This window comes from Lagenorhynchus albirostris, chromosome 19 (assembly GCF_949774975.1).
Source record: "Lagenorhynchus albirostris chromosome 19, mLagAlb1.1, whole genome shotgun sequence".
In the NCBI taxonomy this organism is placed as follows: domain Eukaryota; kingdom Metazoa; phylum Chordata; class Mammalia; order Artiodactyla; family Delphinidae; genus Lagenorhynchus; species Lagenorhynchus albirostris.
The window spans coordinates 9,959,144-9,974,124 of NC_083113.1; the positions used below are offsets into that span (position 1 = coordinate 9,959,144).

General features: G+C 50.1%; 1 protein-coding gene across 8 annotated transcripts in view; it reads left to right on the plus strand.

Annotated features, from left to right (window-relative positions):
- ZC3H4 (zinc finger CCCH-type containing 4) overlaps positions 1 to 14,981 on the plus strand; it is a 43,094-nt gene that overhangs the window by 14,172 nt on the left and 13,941 nt on the right. For all 8 annotated transcript variants that reach the window (XM_060130253.1, XM_060130256.1, XM_060130255.1 and 5 more), the window contains 9 exons: positions 2,235 to 2,454; positions 2,742 to 2,852; positions 5,067 to 5,289; positions 6,654 to 6,808; positions 7,486 to 7,582; positions 7,689 to 7,828; positions 8,379 to 8,486; positions 10,069 to 10,180; positions 10,964 to 11,073. In XM_060130253.1, the coding sequence (XP_059986236.1) occupies positions 2,235 to 2,454; positions 2,742 to 2,852; positions 5,067 to 5,289; positions 6,654 to 6,808; positions 7,486 to 7,582; positions 7,689 to 7,828; positions 8,379 to 8,486; positions 10,069 to 10,180; positions 10,964 to 11,073 (1,276 nt within the window). The remainder of the gene's footprint in view (positions 1 to 2,234; positions 2,455 to 2,741; positions 2,853 to 5,066; positions 5,290 to 6,653; positions 6,809 to 7,485; positions 7,583 to 7,688; positions 7,829 to 8,378; positions 8,487 to 10,068; positions 10,181 to 10,963; positions 11,074 to 14,981) is intronic.

Genomic DNA, 14,981 nt, shown 5'->3' on the forward strand with positions numbered 1-14,981 from the left:
TGGCCTGGGTTTCTTGTAATCTGTATCTTTTCCTGCAAGGACAATGCAGAACAGGAGGTGCTCAAGGACCCGGCACAGAGAAGATGCTCAGAAATGTTTGTGGCATCAAGTAGGCGGTCGATGAGTGGGCTCCCCCTTCCCTTTCCATCCTCAGCAATTGAGGAAGAATGGCGAGCTTAGAGCCAGTTTCTGGCTTTTTCGTGTCCCCCCGTCTATCTGACCTCGACATATCCTTTCACCTGCTATCCCTTTAAGTTCCTCCTGTTTGAAAATGAGGTGGTTGATGGTGCCCCGCTGTCCCTTCCACTCTGACACGCCTCTTCTGGTTCCAGGAGGGTCTTTTGCCCTTTGCGATCTTGGGCTTTCTTCTCATCCGGGCTTCTGGGCCCCCAGGCAGTTTCTGTCTTCCTGGGTTCCCTTCATCCCTGCCCTGGGATTCTGGGTACTTTCAGCTTTTTCCTTTCCGGACTAAAGTGCGGAGAGTGATGCTTTTGTTTAGCTTTTCTTCATAGACCCCAACCCCTTCCTCTCCGGTCTGTCGCTGGGCCTTCCCTAGTTCCATAGCGTCTGTCTAGTCTGTCTGTCCCTGTATTTCTCCTGAGGTGTGGCGACCTGGCCCGCCCAGCAGTGTTCCCAGCAGGGAACAGTCTATTCAGCCTGCTCGGCTTGGTATGAAAAGGCCCAGGCGTCGGCAGCAGCAGGTTTGCCCTGCCCATTAGTAACAGCTTCCCCCTGTTTAGTGAGCTTGCCAAAACCAGTTTCCCCAGTTAGGTGGCGCTTTTACTGCGGACAAGGCCATTCTGGCAGAGTTGCCTCATCCCATGAGAGCTTTGCTCCCACGAGAGCGGCTCCTGGTGTGGGCCACACCCAAGCCAGAAGGTGCCTCATTTGTCAGGAATGCCGCCTCCTGCCTCCACCACAGTTGACTCGGCATCTTCCCTCTGGGCTGGCCCACGACAGCCTGGCGGTTCCAGGGGAACAGCACGAGGCATCCATCGGTCACCTCTCTGTATTGTTTCCTGAAACGTCGGGAGGAGTTTTGGTCCTGCATTCTGTGTTTGAGAGCTGCCCTTGACCTCTGCCAGGGTAACCGTGGGGCTGTACCATTTGGGTTTGAAGCTGCCCCGACCCCTTTGAATTGGGAGTGAGAGTTAATGGAAGAGTCCCCTTGGTGGGGAGCAGCGTGGAGGCGCACAAAGGGAGCAGTGCGAGGGAAAGGGCCGTGGAGGATCCTCAGAGAGATCGGCAGTTGTTTCTCCACAAAGCCTGTTAGAACCTTCAGGGCTCCAGGGGCCGGGCTCGCCTGATGAGCTTGTTCCCATGCTGACCGGCTCCCATCTGAACGGCCGAGGCCTTTTTGGCCTAGATTAGTTCTCTCTGTGGTTAGCCTTTTAGGTCCTGGGTTCATTATGTTACTCTTTATCTTCTTCACATTCTCTTTGTGGGTCTTAGTTAATGGAGAAGGAAGGAGTTTTTTATGCTCTCACACATACTTTGCCGTCGTCATGCATGAGGAACTTGAGGAGCTTTTGACATTTTTTACATTTGTTTATTTTTTTAAAGCAACTCCTGCACTTGTGAGAACTTTGTCTGTGGGTTTGGCTCAAAAACGGGATTATTTTTCCAGCTGCTCCTTTCTTAATCCCCCCCACCCCACCCCCCACCCTGTACATACTTTGATGTTCAGAACGTCCTGTCAGCAGCATCTGTCACATGTGGAGAGTGCTTTTGTTTTGTAAAGTAAGGGAGACGTGGGGGATTTGGCAGAGTCAGGAAGTCGTAGGACAGGGAGCCAGAAGGGATACCCGGAGGTGAGGCAAGTCAGGTGGGAAGCAAGGGGGCCAACAGCAGGTGGGGGTGAGCCCTCGTGTGGTCGTGTCAGGAGGGGCCTGGGACCCTTCCCCTCTCTCCACCTGCTTAGCTCCCTGCCTCTGGCCCAGAGCCGTGGAGCTGGCAGAGCAGTCAGGCCTCGAAACCCAGGGACCGGAGCCTGTTTGCTCGTGGCAGCACCTCTGGCATCCACGGCGCCCCCGCCCCCAGCCGGGACAGACAGAGCCGATGCAGCCCTTTGGGGGAGATACGGGATGGGACGGGGAGCGGCCCCCGCCCTGTCTCCCCGGGCCTCTCGCCCTCAGCGCTGGGCCCCGCGTTCCCATCGCCCTGGGCCAGCCCACAGCCCCCGCGGCTCTCCCCTCAAACCCCGTGCTCACGTCGGCTTTGGGGTTGGTTCATAGGGAAGATGGTGAGTTGGAAGAAGGCGAACTGGAGGATGACGGGGCTGAGGAGACCCAGGACGCCTCCGGAGGCCCCGAGAGGAGCCGGAAGGAGAAGGGGGAGAAGCACCACAGCGACTCAGATGAGGAGAAGTCTCACCGGAGGCTGAAGCGGAAACGCAAGAAAGAGCGGGAGAAGGAGAAGAGGAGATCCAAGAAGAGGCGGAAATCCAAGCACAAAGTAGGTCCTGGCGGATGTGCTGGGCCTCCTGGCGCTGGGCCCAGCCGAGCGCCCCAGGGGCCGAGCTCATCTTGTCAGGCCAGAGGGCACTCTTAATCGGGCTGTTTTTCCTTTCCCCAAATTGGATAAAGACCTTTTCTAAAAGAGTTGGTAGCTCATGCTCCATTGCTGCTAGATGCCCCTAGGTGAGGCGTTTTGCAAGGAGCCCTACCGGCACATTCCAGCAGTGACTGTGCAGGTGGCCAGCCCTCCGCAGAAGCTCTAATCCTCTGCCCCTGTCCTTGCAGCGCCACGCTTCTTCCAGCGATGACTTCTCTGACTTCTCAGATGACTCGGATTTCAGCCCCAGCGAGAAGGGGCACCGCAAGTACAGAGAGTACAGCCCCCCCTATGCGCCGGTGAGTGACTGCTGGTCAGGGACCCCCATGGGGCTCGGAGCTGGGGGTAATGAAATCGCCCATGTTTCCTGAACACTGGCTGTGTGCTGGGCATTCTTACGTGGCACTTTACACGGATTTTAATTCTGCAAGATTAGGTATTGTTTTTATCCCCGCTTTATAGGTGAGGACACTGAGACTTCGAGAACTTCAGCCAGGTTGCACGGCTCTGAAGTACAGGAGCTGGGGTTGAGCCCAGTCAGTGGCTGATTGCCATACTTCTGTATGCCACCTTTTCCCATGGCCTTGGCAGGGCTCGTCATATCCCCTGTCCCCAAGAAAGATGATGATTTGTCCCTGTGAGAGCTGACTTTTCCACTGTTCAGCAGTGTCCTTTTGTGGAAAGTTGGCAAGAGAATGAAACGGTTATGGGAGTAAATCATCTCGGATGTTGTGGGGTCAGAAGTAATATATCACTGAGCTTAAGCATAAATTTAAATTATTTGTCCGGTTTGTATATTTTTTTATTTTCCTCAGGCAAAACCAGTAAGAAGTAAATCAACATAGATTTTCAAATTTTGATAAAAAGCATTTTTAAAGTTAGTAGTTCTTAAAGGTATCCTGTAACTCAGCATCATCCATCATAACAGATAAGTTATTGTAAGGAATAAGAGTTGACATTGATCTACTAATGTAGATTCAGGCTTTAAACCTGAGGGCAGCAGGGAATGGAGAGAACAGCACCAGCTTTGATTGGGAACTAGGGGTTGAGGCATTTTAAGATCTGCTAAAGTGGCACTTCCCTCGTGGTCCAGTGGTTAAGAATCCACCCTCCAATGCAGGGCACACGGGTTCGATCCCTGGTCGGGGAACTAAGATCCCACGTGCCATGGGGCAACTAAGCCTGCGCACCGCAACGAAAACCCAACGCAGCCAAAAAAAAAAAAAAGGATCTGCTAAAGTAGTTGTATACATCTCCATGTTTTATGTTTTCTTTTTTTTTAAAATGAGTGTGGATTTTTTAAATGAATAGACTTTATCTTTAGAGCAGTTTTATTTTTTAAATTTTATTGAATATAGTGAATTTTCAGTGTTGTGCTAATTTCTTCTGTACAGCAAGGTGACTCAGTTATATGTACACGTATTCTTTCATATTCTTTTCCATTGTGGTTTGTCACAGGATATTGAATATAGTTCCCTGTGCTATGCAGTAGGACCCTGTTGTTTTTAGAGCAGTTTTAGGTTTGGAGAAAATGGAGCAGGTAGTCCAGTTCCCTGCCCACCCCACCCCACCCAGTTCCCCAGTTTTTAATGTCTTGCATTAGTGTGGCACGTTTGTTGTAATTGTTTAGCCAGCGTTGGCACGTATTTGATTAGAGTCCATAGTTTACATTAGGGTCCCCCTTTGTGTTTTACAGTTCTTTGGGTTTTGACAAATGCATCTTGTTATATATGCACCATACACTATCATATAAAATAGTTTCAATTCCCTAAAAGTCCTCTTTTCTTTACCTACTCATCAGTCCCTCCCCCCAAGCCCCTCGCAACCACCAGTCTTTTTACTGTCTCTGTAGTTTTGCCTGTTCCAGAATGTCATTTAATTGGACTCATATGTAGCTTTTCCGGATTGTCTTCTTTGACTTAACGATATTCGTTTATACAGTCCCTCCATGTCTTTCTTATTTCTTTTAATTGTTGAATACTCCATTGTCTGAATGTACCAGTTTGTTTATCCATTTACCTATTGAAGGACATCTTGGTGTCTTCCATTTGTGCATGTATGTGTATTTTTGAACTTCATCCAGTATCTCTTGGAACTAGCACACTTTGGAAAGCATCATTTTAAATGGTTTTCTAGTTTGGTTGCCAAATAGTCATTAATTGAATTCTAAGGCCCCAGAAAAATGTTGACTGAGGAGCACCCCTCTTGCCAATCAGGCCTCCTCCCCAAATGAGATTGTTCTATCTACCTGGGAAATACACCCTTCTTTTCCCTCTCCAGTAATTCAGGGGTCGTGGGGCCTGTGTTTCTCAATTGTCTTTAAAGCTGTGGCTCTTTCTGAAGAACAGAAACATCTGGGCCAACAGCCCAGATCTCATTCAGGTGGCTGGGGGCTAGCGTCTCACCCCAGGGACAGCAGAGACACCCAGACAGCTGTGCCAGTTCAGGGAATAGTGGGGATCTTGGTCTGAATCCGAGGCCCCAGGGCCAGCTCACTGTCCTCTCCCCATCAGCCCCACCAGCAGTATCCCCCGTCGCACACCACACCCCTGCCCAAGAAGGCCTACTCCAAGATGGACAGCAAGGGCTACGGCATGTACGAAGACTATGAGAACGAGCAGTACGGGGAGTACGAGGGTGATGAGGAGGAGGACATGGGCAAGGACGACTACGACGACTTCACCAAAGAGCTGAACCAGTACCGGCGGGCCAAGGAGGGCAGCAGCCGGGGCCGAGGTGAGACGCGCAGCTTCTCCCCGAAGTTGTCGGAGCAGGCCCGGGGCTGGGGGTTGGGCGCTCAGTGCAGAGCCAGACAGACCTCATGGGCCACGTGCTCATGGAGCGTCAAGTCTGGGAGAAGAGATGTGCAGTCATGCAGGGCTGAGATAAGCATAGAAGGAGACAGGCAGGGAGCTCTATCCCAAGCACAGGGGACCGGAGTTCTGCCACGTGAGAAGAGGGTTCAGTGCTGAAGCCGTGGTTGGGATGGAGCCAGACTGGCGTGAGGCAAGGAGAAGACTGCTGTGGCTCAAGGTGGTGGTGGTGGTGGTTTTTTGTTTTTTTTTTTTTTTTGGCCACACCCCGCGCCGAGTCCTAACCACTGGACCGCCAGGGAAGTCCCTGAAGGGTTTTTTAAATTCACTTCCTGGTCAGCTATGAAGAGATATAGAAGGGACAGCTCTCACCCCTGGGGACGGTAACTGACAACTGGCGCCTCCTCCCCCAGCCTCCCATCTCCCATCACCTGACAAAGTGTGACTGCAGCCACGGGACTGCCACACCTCTGAACCTTGAACCTGCGGCAGTTAGGAGGATGATGGGGGAGGGCAGAGCACCAGCAACCCAGCCCGGCCTCTTAGAACCATCTCCTGCCAATGATATTTCCCAACCCCAGAGTGCTTCCAGAATTTTCCAGCCCAGCAGTTCTTAGCCCTGCTTGAGGCCCAGCTTGTTGTTTGAGTGACTGGTCATTCTTTCTTTCGGCCGTCTTTCTTAGACTCCTCCCTAGCTAGGCCCTGCTCTTTGGGGAGATTCTGGACTAGCTTGTCCAATAGAAATATAATGCAAGCCACCATTCAACTACAAATTTTCTAGTGGTCACATTAGAAAAGTAAAAGGAAACATGAAATTAATTTTTACAACACATTTTATCAGTACATTCCAAATCTCACTTCGATATATAATCAAAATAGACAGATGTGACATTTTATATTCTCTCTCTCTCTCTTTTTTAATTAAGTCTTTGAAATTCAGTGTGCACTTTATACTCACAGTATTTCTTAGCTTGGCCAGCCACATTTCAGGTACTCAGTAGCCACACGTGACTGGTGCCTTTGTGTCGGACAGCGCCTCAGTCAGGGTAGTGTAGTGAGTGCTACAGCAGGTGTGTGTCCACGGTGCTCAGCTACCCCTGTCCAGGGGCCCAGGGACCATGAATCAGCCTAGAGCAGCCGGGAAGGCTTCTTAGAACAGGAGGAGGAGGAGGAAATGATTGACCTTGGGCAGTCAGTGGGTTAACTTCTCTTCCGCTGGTGGGTCAACTTCTCTTCTGCTGGTGGGTCCTGCTTGCTCAGACACTCACTGTCTGAATCACCATGCAGGCAACCGAGGCCGTGGCAGGGGCTACCGAGGCCGTGGAAGCCGCGGAGGGTCTCGAGGCCGAGGCATGGGCAGGGGCAGCCGAGGCAGAGGCAGAGGCTCCGTGGGAGGAGACCACCCGGAGGATGAAGAGGACTTCTATGAAGAGGACATGGAAGTAAGGCTTTCTCCAGCTTGGGGTGGGGGGTGGGAGTGGGGGCAGGTGGCTGGTGAGCTGCAAGACTAGGTCTGTAAGACTGAGGTGGAAAGAAAGCATCAGATGGCAGGTTTATGTGTTTAGAAATGTTCATTTATTATTTGGAATAGAGAAAACCTTCCTGTGGTTCAGAATTGAAAAAGTACCAAAGGGTGAGCTGTCAAAAACATCTTCATCTCACTGCTCTCTCAGCGAGTGCCTTAGTTCCCATCCCTGAAGACAGGGTTCCCGAGGGTACTCTCAAAGCATTTAATGCCTTCGCAGTCAGTTGCCTGTTTAGTTACCTCCTACACACACACAAACGCGTGTGCGCGTGAGGAGAACTACCACGCTCACTGTTTTGTCCCTGCCCGAGACCTTGCCATGCTGCTCCTTGTTCTAGCTGCACAGCTGTCCCTTGGGAGCTGCCCAGTGGGCTGGGAGTCCTAAGAGTGAAGACTGCGACCAGCCGCCGCTTAGGCTGTGGCGTGTGAAGAGGGGGCACAGGTGTGAGTCACTGGGTTGCTCACTTGCTTTTCTGAGTTTGACATTGTCCCGAGTGTACAAAAAGGCAGAAAGGGGTGGAGTATATAGTTCAGGACATTGTTCATTGTTCGCCAAATGACACTTTACTGCTTCTCTTCCCTCCGGAATTCCAGTATGGAGAAAGTGAGGAGCCGATGGGAGATGAGGACTATGACGACTATTCCAAGGAGCTGAACCAGTACCGCCGGTCCAAGGATGGCCGAGGACGAGGTGGGCGGGGGCCACAAGGGGCCAGTCTGTGGGGCTCCTCCTGGCAGCTGCTGGCCTCGGGTCCTGGAGGGAGGCCTTGGGTTAACGCCGTTTCTCTCTTCTGCAGGGCTAAGTCGAGGCCGTGGCCGGGGTTCCCGAGGTCGAGGGAAAGGGATGGGCCGGGGCCGTGGTCGAGGTGGCAGCCGAGGAGGGATGAACAAGGGTGGAATGAATGATGACGAAGACTTCTACGACGAGGACATGGGCGTAAGTCGGCTCTTCATTCTGATCTGATGTTTTTACTCAAGGCTTCTTCTTGAAATTCGTTTTTTTCTTTAATGAGTTATCCTCCGAGGCTGGTCTTGTCCCCTTGCTCCCATCAGCCGTTCCCCGTAGGGCCTGTCAGCACTAATTATCTCTCATGGGGGTTGCGCTGCTGGTGAGACCCTCTGTTTTTAAAGGCATATCTTTGTAGCACCTGCAGTCACCTGTTCTCTGAGTCCCTGAGTTAGCCCTGGAGAGTTTTCCAGGGAGGCTCATGCCGCCTCTTCTTGGAATGAATGCGGTCCCGCGCAGGTGTGTGGCGCGCGAGTCCGCAGCTGCCCACACTCCACGCTCCGGGGCTCAGACCCCACAGAGTTGGGTGCTGGATGGAAGCTGCTGGTCAGCGCTCCTGTTACACGGGGGCGTGCTCATCCCTGCCAGCTAGCCTGTTTCACTTTCCCTCCCTCAGAGCCCGTCTCCACCTGGCCTGCACAGGCCCTCCCTACCCTTCCTCTTCATTCCCCTTTATAGTCACACTCTGTGTTCCTAACAGGACGGCGGTGGAAGCTACCGGAGGGGTGACCATGACAAGCCCCACCAGCAGTCCGATAAGAAAGGCAAAGTCATCTGCAAATACTTCGTGGAAGGGCGGTGCACATGGGTAAGGGACCAGTTCCAGTAGTACCAGGGTGCCCAGAGCAGGGACACATGGGCCTCTGGGAGTGTTCTGGAGGCCACACTCACTGGGGGCAGTGTTCTGGTGGGCTTGGAGTGATTGTCTGAGAGATGCCTGGAAGGCCTGGAAGACTTAGTTCACTCCTCAGGTGACTGAGAGCCAGGACAAGATTGGTGACACATCTGGGTTTTTTTGGTTTGGGAGGATTTTTTTTGGCCAAAATTTTCACCCAATCCATATGGCCTCAAACGTTTTGTTAGAATTGATGCTCATGCAAAGGTGTAACATATCCTGGTTGAGTTACTGAACTTCAGTGTTGGAGAGGGAATCATTAAGGCATCCAGACAGAAAATGTGGTCAAGGTCAGCCTTGACCTTCACAGCAGCATATAATGCCAGAAGATGGGCCAATGTCCTGAAAGTTCTGAAGGAAACGAGTATAATCCAGTGTTAGTTCAACCAGGCAGCTTTTTATTCAGGTATACAGGCAGCAGGCAGATATTGGCAAGCAAGTACCCAGGGAGTACTGCACCTGTGTACCTGTCTTAGGAAAAAATATTACTGTGTTTTAAACAAAAGTGTGTTTGTGTGTAAAATAGTCTTTATTATAGTTGCAATTCATATTATTTTTAGAAACTTAAAATATATATAAACAAAAAACAGTAGCTATTCCTAAGAGAATGGGGGGATGGGTATAGAAGAACAGTTTCTCTTTTCAGTTTACCTGGATGTTGTTTTGTTTGGATTGTACAATTTGACTACAAATAGCAGAAAACTCAACTCCACTGGCTGAAACACATAGATGTTTGTCTCTCAGAATAGTCTGGGAATTCCCTGGTGGTCCAGTGATTAGGACTCTGCACTTCCACTGTGGCTGGCATGGGTTTGATCCCTGGTTGGTGAACTAAGATCCTGCATGCCGTGTGGTGTGGCCAAAAAAAAAAAAGGTCTGGGGCGGGGGTGTGGGGGCATTACAGGGCTGGTACAGTTGTCAGTGGCACCATGGGGGACCCAAGTTCCTTCCTACTTTTTATTCTGGCATCTTTAAGAGTGTGGCTTTTGTCCTCATGGTTGCTTAATGGCTGCTGTGCCTCCAGGCATCACATCCAAGGGCTAGGAGGAAGAAAACTGTGTGAAGGGATTTTTTTAAAAATCAGGGCAGTATTGTCTTCCCTTGGGAGTTTGGGGTTCTCTTAGAAATTGGGGTTCTGTTAGGAAGAAGCATGAAACTGGATACTAGCAGTTATGCAGCATGTTAACAGTAAGTGAGTAAGAGAGGCGAAGGCAAGAGGAGGAAGAGTTAGAAAGAAGCAGTGAAAGGCAGCAGAACGGAGCCGGGAGGACTGAGGACATGGGGGAGGGAGGCAGGGGCAAGAGAAAGGGCCACACACTTTGGCAGAAGTTTCAGGTTGGTGGGAAACTGCATTTCTGTGTCTGCCTTTCCTGGGCCTCCTGCCCTTTCTGGGGTCGGGGTGGGGGTTTCTGTCGTTGGTCCCTGTGTGCTTCAGCAGTGACAGAGCAGTACTTCCTTTTGCAAACACCTTACCTTTTCACTGCTTCTCTTCCAGGGAGACCACTGTAATTTTAGCCACGACATCGAGCTACCAAAGAAGCGAGAACTGTGCAAGTTTTACATCACCGGATTTTGTGCCAGAGCCGAGAACTGCCCCTATATGCATGATATCCTTTGGTGCCCGCATTTGATCTGCCTGAGGGCGCAGAGCTCCTTTTCTCCTTATTGGTAATAACAGCTGATCTTCGCCACACTTCCGCTCTGTGTGCCAGTACCGTGCCAAGAGCTTTGCGCATCCACCTCTTAACCCTCACATCTGCCTTGTGATGGGTCTGCTCTTCCTAGTCTGCAGATGACTAAACGGAGGCACACACGTTATATGCTCCCTTTACATATACAGTTGACCCTTGAACAACATGGGTTTGAACTCTGCAGGTCCACTCAGATATTGTTTTGTTTTCAGTAGTAAATACTGCAGTACTACACGATCTGTGGTTGGTTGGATCCACAGATGCAGAACTGAGGGTGTGGAGGACGGATTACAAATGATACTCAGATTTTTGACCGAGTTGGCGCCCCTAACCCCCATGTTGTTCAAGGGTCAAGTGTACTCTCGAGACTGGCTTATACCATTGCCTGTTACCTTTCTGAGATTTTTCAAATGGCTGTGTAACCATGGGCAAATCGTTGAACTTTTCCCCTCTTCCTGTTGAGTGAGGATCTGAGGACACAGCCTCAAGGCCAGCGTGGTGGGGCGGGAAGCACTACGGAGTGGGGATGTCGAGAACCGGGGTCTCATCTTGGGTCAGCTACCAACCTGCTGTGCAGCTCTGAGCCAGTCACTTCGCCTCTCTGGGCCTCAGTTTCCTTGTCTCTAAAACAAAGGGGCTTGGATTCTGTCCTTGGGTGGGTTTCATGAGGTGAGGCATTTGCCTTAACTTGCCGCGAACGTGATTTTCCGTGTAAGTTGTACCACACGACCGGAAACTGCATCAACGGCGATGACTGCATGTTCTCTCACGACCCCTTGACCGAGGAGACCAGAGAGCTCTTGGACAAGGTAATGTCCAGGCTGACAGCAGCCGTAGCTAATGGGGACCAGGAGGTACGCCTGCCACGGGCCTGGCACCGCAGCCCACTTGTCTGGCCTCTGTGCAGGACCAGAATCCCCAGTTGCGTTGATTGGAGCTGGGCCATGTTTAGGAGGAAATGGGGACTGTATTCTCTGCAGGGAGAATTGAGGTGATCACACATGTGTCTTCTCTCCGGCCGGGACGGTTTTCCCTGGAGGGGCGGCTCCCTAAAAGGAATGTTGCGTGGTGTGTCTCCAAACATACCTTGTGATTTCTTAACTGTCCTTTAGAGAGAGCCCGTGGTATACAAAGAGGAGGTGAGACTTCGGATGGGTTCTGTTTTTGAATTATTTTTTAAGTTATTTGTATTTTTTATTTTTGGCTGTGCTGGGTCTTCATTGCTGCACGTGGGCTTTCTCTAGTTGCGGTGAGCAGGGGCTACTCTTAGTTGCAGTGCGTGGGCTTCTCATTGTGGTGGCTTCTCTTTTTTGCGGAGCACGGGCTCTAGGCATGCGGGCTTCGGTAGTTGTGGTGCCTGGGCTCTAGAGCGCAGACTCAGTAGTTGTGGTGCACGGGCTTAGTTGCTCCGCGGCACGTGGGATCTTCCCGGACCAGGGCTTGAACCCGTGTCCCCTGCATTGGCAGGCAGATTGTTAACCACTGTGCCACCAGGGAAGTCCCTGGATGGGTTCTGTTTTGATGGAAGGGTCAAACGTTTCTTTCCAAGTCTTAAGGGTTCTTTTATATAGTAGAAAAAGTATGGGGCAATTGGAGACTCTCACGATGGGGAGACTTCCTCAACAGTGAGGTATCAGGGATTCCTTAGCAGCCAAATGACATTTGAAACTCATCCTCATGTCTGTTGTTCTCCCTGAGGAGTCAGGCTGAGGACTTTGGGGCCCCCGGTTCCTGTCCTTGATTTCCTGACATCCATCACTGGGTGAATGTGTGCGAGAACACGTGTCCTTTCACATGAAGGCTTTCCTGCCTTCTCTCTGGTTCCCAGAAAGCTTAAGGAGATTGGCTGTTTTTTGAGAATGGAAAGAATCGGTGCCTCAGCCAGGTTCAGGAATCCACCCACGCAGGCCGGGGCTGCCTGAGGGGTTGAGGGGAAGCCCTCACAAGCAAAGCAAGAGAACGTCCACTCCTCATTGGGAGAGCATTCATGGAGAAAGTTCTCATCTTTGCCAGGCCCTTTGGCCTGTTATCCTAGGAATAGGGTTTTGTAACTGGTAGCTGTCTAGAATCTGTGAGTCATTCACAGGGTAAGGAATGGGAAAAGTCATGGCGGTTTCATTTCTCATTTGAAGAACTAAACAATCTCTGACTGAGGACTGCCCCCTGCTGGTGGTTCAGAGTTTGCTCTCTAGACCAGTGCTGTCCAGTAGGAACACCACAGAGCCACAAATTTAAATTTTTTAGTAGCCACATTAAAAAAGTAAAAAGAGGTGAAATTAGTGCTACCAGTATATCTTATTTAACCCAGTATATCCATGTCCAAAGTACCACTTCAGCAGGTAATAAATGATGAAATAATTACGATATTTTGGGGTTTTTTTTTTTTGGTACTAAGTCTGAGGAATCTAGTGTTTATTTTCTGCTTATAGCACCCCAGTAGCCACACATGGCCAGTGACCACTATATCGGACAGCACAGCTCTAGACACCCTAATAAAAACTCAAAGCAAATCAAGGTGGCACGTTTCCATTTCTGGTCACAAACATTTTGAGATTATCAGTAACATCCCCTATCTAAAGTCAAGTCTTAGTAGGTTAAAAATGAGTGTTGAACCTGGAAAAACCATTCCAGAATCGAATTTGGGTGGTCAGAAAGTAAAACTTGAACCTTTACAATGGGCCCAGAGTAACCCTGATAAACGTGTGGGGTCAGCCATTTCCTTCTGTCCTGGACAGAGTTGCAGCTTGATCAACTAGGGCTGGGGCCTGAGGCTCCTGGGCAGCCCTTGGGTCCAAGCTGTGGTGCCACTTAGGACAGGGCCTCGTCATCCTCTCTTGAAATGTCTGTGCTCTCTCTTCCACCCTTTTCTTCAGCTTTATTTTCTTGCTTCTTGGTGATGTTTCTGTCTGTCCAGATACATCAGCTTCCAACCATCCACTCTAGGTTTGAGACATGCCTGCCTTTGGGGCTGTCAGTGACTGTAACGTGAGAGTGAGTGGCAAGAATAAGGCAAAGAATTCCCTCCACCTAGATTTCTCTGTCAGCATTATTTTGCCCCATTTGCTTTATCACTTTGCTCTCGTTTATTTTTTTTCCTTGATCCATTTGAAAATAAGTTGCGTACATTATGGTTCTTTACCATTAAATCCTTCAGTTACCGTTTTATACATATACTGTTTTATAGTCAGGTTTGTCAAGGTATAGTTTGTATCCAGTCTAAAAAAAAAAGTGTCCCTGTTTAGTTCTGTTAATTTTTTTTGGCTGCGCTGGGCATCATGCGGGATCTTAGTTCCCCAACCAGGGATCGAACCCATGCGCCCTGCAGTGGAAGCGCAGAGCTCTTAACCACTGGACAGCCAGGGAATTTTCCCTAGTTCTGTGAATTTTGACAAACACAGAGAGTCATGTGACCACCTCACAGTCTAGGTAGAGGAAATTCATTCTTTCACCCCCAGAACCCCTCCCCTTTTGTAATCAGTGCCTCTCCCATTTCCAGACCTTGGAAACCACTGATCTGTTTTCTGTCCCTGTAGTTTGCCTTTTCAAGAAAGTCATATAAATAGATATATGGTATGTAGCTTCTAAACGTGTGTGCAGTTTATATAGCTTTTTGTTTTTTGTTTTTTTATAAATTTATTTTTAAAATTTATTTGTTCACTTTGTTGGGTCTTTGTTGCTGTGCGTGGGCTTTCTCTAGTTGTGGCGAGTGGGGGCTACTCTTCGTTGCGGTGCGCAGGCTTCTCATTGCGGTGACTTCTTTTGTTGCGAGCACAGGCTCTAGGTGCGCGGGCTTCAGTAGTTGTGGCATGTGAGCTTCAGTAGTTGTGGCTCGTGGGCTCTAGAGTGCAGGCTCAGTAGTTGTGGCGCACGGGCTTAGTTGCTCTGCGGCATGTGGGATCTTCCCGGACCAGTTCCCCTGCATTGGCAGGCGGATTCTTAACCGCTGGTCCACCAGGGAAGCCCTATAATAGCCTTCTGAATCTGCCGTCTTTCATTCCGAATAAGGCGTTTGAAATTCATCCACATTGTTGCAAGTATTGATAGTTCATCACTGTTTGTTCTTGAGTAGTACTCCACTCAGTGTGGATGATCTGAGATTGTTTATCTAGTCACCAGTTGAAGAATGTTTGATTTGTTATCAGTTTGGGGCAAAAGCTTAGATTTTTTTTTTTTTTTTTTTGTCCGTGCCGTACAGGATCTTAATTCGCCTGTAGGATCTTAGTTCCGCAACCAGGGATTGAACCCGCGCCCCCTGCAGTGGAAGCCCAGAGTCTTAACCACAGGACCACCAGGGAATTCCCAAAGTTTAGAATGTTTAATAAATGGACATGAGCTTATTTCTTATTTCCTTGGCCCATGAACCTTGGCCCACATGTCTATGTGTATCCGCAGGTGTGGCCGTCCTTTTCCATTGAGAGGATGCCTTTGACTTTTGGAAGCCCGGGAATCATTCAGAATCAGTCCTGGCGGGGGAGGTTGTGGGACCCAGCAAGGCCCTGGTTGTGTGGTGTGAGGGAGCTCCTTGCTTCAGAGAGGCCCAGGAAGGGGCGCATGGGTGTCTCTAGGGATAGATGTGCCGGAGGACTGCCTGGATGGTTTGGGTTCAGCTTTTCAGGGTGGGGTGGGGTGTTGACATTTCCTGTGTATCTTATGCATCAGTGTTCTGGGCTCTGATGCGATTCAGCCCCTGCTTTTGAGGCAGCGCTTGTGGCCCAGT